We start from the raw sequence: 2,768 nt of genomic DNA, 5'->3' as shown, positions 1-2,768 counted from the left end.
GAATAAAATAAACAAGTTTGAATTTAGGTTCCAGTTTTTCTCATACATTCTTCTGTCGTTAATGTTACGTAAAGCCGAACGGGACAAGTAAAGCTGACCGCCGTGTTTGAGCCAACACAGAGTCCACGTCCCCATCTCCCACGTGCAAAGTCACGTGACACGCCCATTTCCCAATTAAACCAAATCTTTGATTCTAGACTGGAACACATTGGTCCACAGTTTCACAAATGTTTAATATTAGTCTAATTCAATCAAGTCATGCTATTTTTTAAAGAAAATATACCTTAATAATTAAGACTCAGACTTTTTTATAAATAAATAATAATAAAATCATTGGTAATAATTAATTTACACAAAATGCCCATCATCAGCCTTACATTACCAAATACAAAAGATACATACTCTTTTTACTCAAAAATAGAAGATAGATACAGTTAATTGTGCGCATCAAAACCAACAGGAATTTGTGCGCGCAAAAGAGATATTTCATAAGGTAATCCGGTTATTCCTGTGGAGCAAGCCTTCCAGCACCACCTTCTTCTTGTACTCCTTGGAGTTCAAATATGAATCATTCAAATTCTGGGTGCTTTCAACACCACCACCACCACCACCACTACTTCCATTACCTTTCACTCTGGTTCGAAAACGAGGGCAAAAGTACAACCATGCCGACGTACAAAGAATGGCACATATTCGACCCCAAACTAACATTATTATCAAGGTTACCACGATAACAGACATACCCAATTCGATATTGTCCAGTCGGAGATCCTTTGAGTTGACCGGAGGAGCATGAATCCCATTATTCCCAACCCGTTGACTCCCTTCTAGGACCGGTAACGAAACCGTATGGGACAACGCGGTTTGTGTTTTTTTAGGTTTGGGTTTGGGCTTGGCGACCACCGAATCCGGTAGGCTTCTTGACCTTGTTGGTTCCGACAGTGACCCCTGCCCCGCCCATGTCTGAAATCGTGAAATATTAATCCAAAAGTTGTAAGCTACGACATAGATTCTAGAATAGATAGATAATAGATCACCTTTTTTTTTTTTAATTTTACATACGTAATAATACAGTAAAGAGCTAAAACAAGCCTAGTGGATTCAAGTTTTAACACTTGTACACCAACCTCTTTAGTTGTTTCTCTTACAATTTGATTTGTGGAGGCCAGTCGCTGGTCAGCTTTAGAGTTTTGACGTGAAGGTGTATGAGGTTTAGAGAGCTTTGTGCTATCCGGTAATTTCTTCTTTATCGGCTTTGATGTCTTGGTCTTCGTCTTCGCATGATCAGCCTTGGCCTTGTCTGCGTAATTTACAGGCAGGGTTTTAGTGATGGACTTGGTGGGGCTTAAGCGAAACATTTGCCGTAGCGAACGGGTCTTCTTTTGGATGGGTTTTGGGTGGGACTTTTTGTTCATGGGGAACCCAAAACAACCGAGAAACCAACTGTGGTTTTGATGGGTGGGGTTTAGGGGTTCGGCCATGGAAGAAGAGGTTAGAGGAGGAGGAGGGGGAGGGGGAGGGGGAACGTCGACATGCAAGAGGTGGAGGAAGAATGGTTGTCTCTCTTCTTGGCTTGCTCCCTATTACTAATACTAATACTAGGACTTATATTATTCTATTCATACCAAAAAGGAAATAAACGAACGTACTGTTCCATTTTATTTAACTGGATTTGATTATTGTAGACAAATTTTGGATTGGTGTTTTTTGGGAGGGAAGACTTGGACTTCGTGGCAGAGCCTTCGTTCTTACACGTCTTCATTATAATTTACAACTACGCAACATCATATGTTGATTTAGTAAAATTTTACATTATTAAAAAATCTATTATTTTTCCATTCTCAAATAAATTAATTATTCACTTTAATATATTCGAGAGATAAAAAATGGGATACGAAAAGAGACTTTAAATTTTTCAAAAAAATCAAATTTAACTAAAAACATAAACATTTAAACTTTTACACATATTTGATAATAAAAAATAAAAACAATTTCGATAAAAAAATTTCTATAAAAAATATGAAAAATGATGCATAAATAAAAATTATTTATCATTTAATGGAGATTTTTTTAATTAATTCTATTCTATTTTATTTATTTCAATATTATATTTTCCTATAAAAGTTTTACGTTTAAAATAATAAATTTTTAATTATAAATAATATATTCTACATTTTAATATTAATAAAAAGATCTAATTATATTTCATAAGTAATATATCAGACTAATTTTGTAACCTAAATTCAATATTTAATAATTTTTCATTTGAAAAATATCTATTAAATTATTAGTGAATTGAAACAAAAATTGTATTCAAAATTTCCATGAACTCAATTCCAAATTCTTGGTTTTAGCCGAAAGGATGGAAAAGGTATACTCAAATTTAAATTCACCCCTAACCCTATAGAAAAACATTTTAATTTAAATTTCTCAAATTTTTCTTTTTAAATTGTTTTGATTAAGGCCCTATAAGATGAAATGTTGAAAAAAAAATCAACTGAAATTTCATATTTCAACAATTTAAATTTTAAAACATGTTTAATAACCTGCAATGAAAATTATTCAATAAATATTTTTCTACAAAAAAAAAAGTGTGAAAAATGATAAATAGATAAAAACGTACTTATCACATAATATAGAATAAATTCAATTATTTTTTTTATTTATCTTATTTCATTTATCTAACAATTTATTTGCATTCATTATTTAATTTTAAGTGATATACTAAACATATTTAATAACTTAAATTCTAACACTTAAACTTTTAG

The 2,768-nt window shown here is 32.2% G+C and overlaps 1 protein-coding gene across 2 annotated transcripts; it reads right to left on the bottom strand.

The window, feature by feature from the left end:
* Positions 1-315: 315 nt before the first annotated feature.
* On the bottom strand, positions 316-1,752 carry LOC107886375 (uncharacterized protein At5g23160). 2 transcript variants are annotated; one of them, XM_016810302.2, is made up of 2 exons: positions 1,149-1,752; positions 316-963 (listed from the first exon to the last, which is right to left on the bottom strand). In XM_016810302.2, the coding sequence occupies exons 1-2, from the start codon at positions 1,479-1,481 to the stop codon at positions 487-489; spliced, it is 810 nt and encodes a 269-aa protein (XP_016665791.2). In that variant the 5' UTR covers positions 1,482-1,752; the 3' UTR covers positions 316-486. The 2 variants fall into 2 exon arrangements, with proteins under 2 accessions (XP_016665791.2, XP_016665790.2); XM_016810301.2 differs by having other exon boundaries at positions 1,128-1,725.
* Between the last annotated feature and the right edge of the window lie 1,016 nt (positions 1,753-2,768).

The sequence above is a fragment of the Gossypium hirsutum genome, chromosome A12 (genome assembly GCF_007990345.1).
Source record: "Gossypium hirsutum isolate 1008001.06 chromosome A12, Gossypium_hirsutum_v2.1, whole genome shotgun sequence".
Lineage (NCBI taxonomy): Eukaryota > Viridiplantae > Streptophyta > Magnoliopsida > Malvales > Malvaceae > Gossypium > Gossypium hirsutum.
Note: the sequence above shows the minus strand (reverse complement) of the source record. Positions and strands in the feature narration are given on the sequence as shown.

Bases quoted from the DNA above. Each gene is read 5' to 3' on its own strand.
- LOC107886375 (XM_016810301.2), bottom strand. From the start codon at position 1,481: ATGGCCGAACCCCTAAACCCCACCCATCAAAACCACAGTTGGTTTCTC. The intron at 964-1,127 runs GTTGGTGTACAA...TCACGATTTCAG, and splicing joins TAAGAGAAACAACTAAAGAG to ACATGGGCGGGGCAGGGGTC.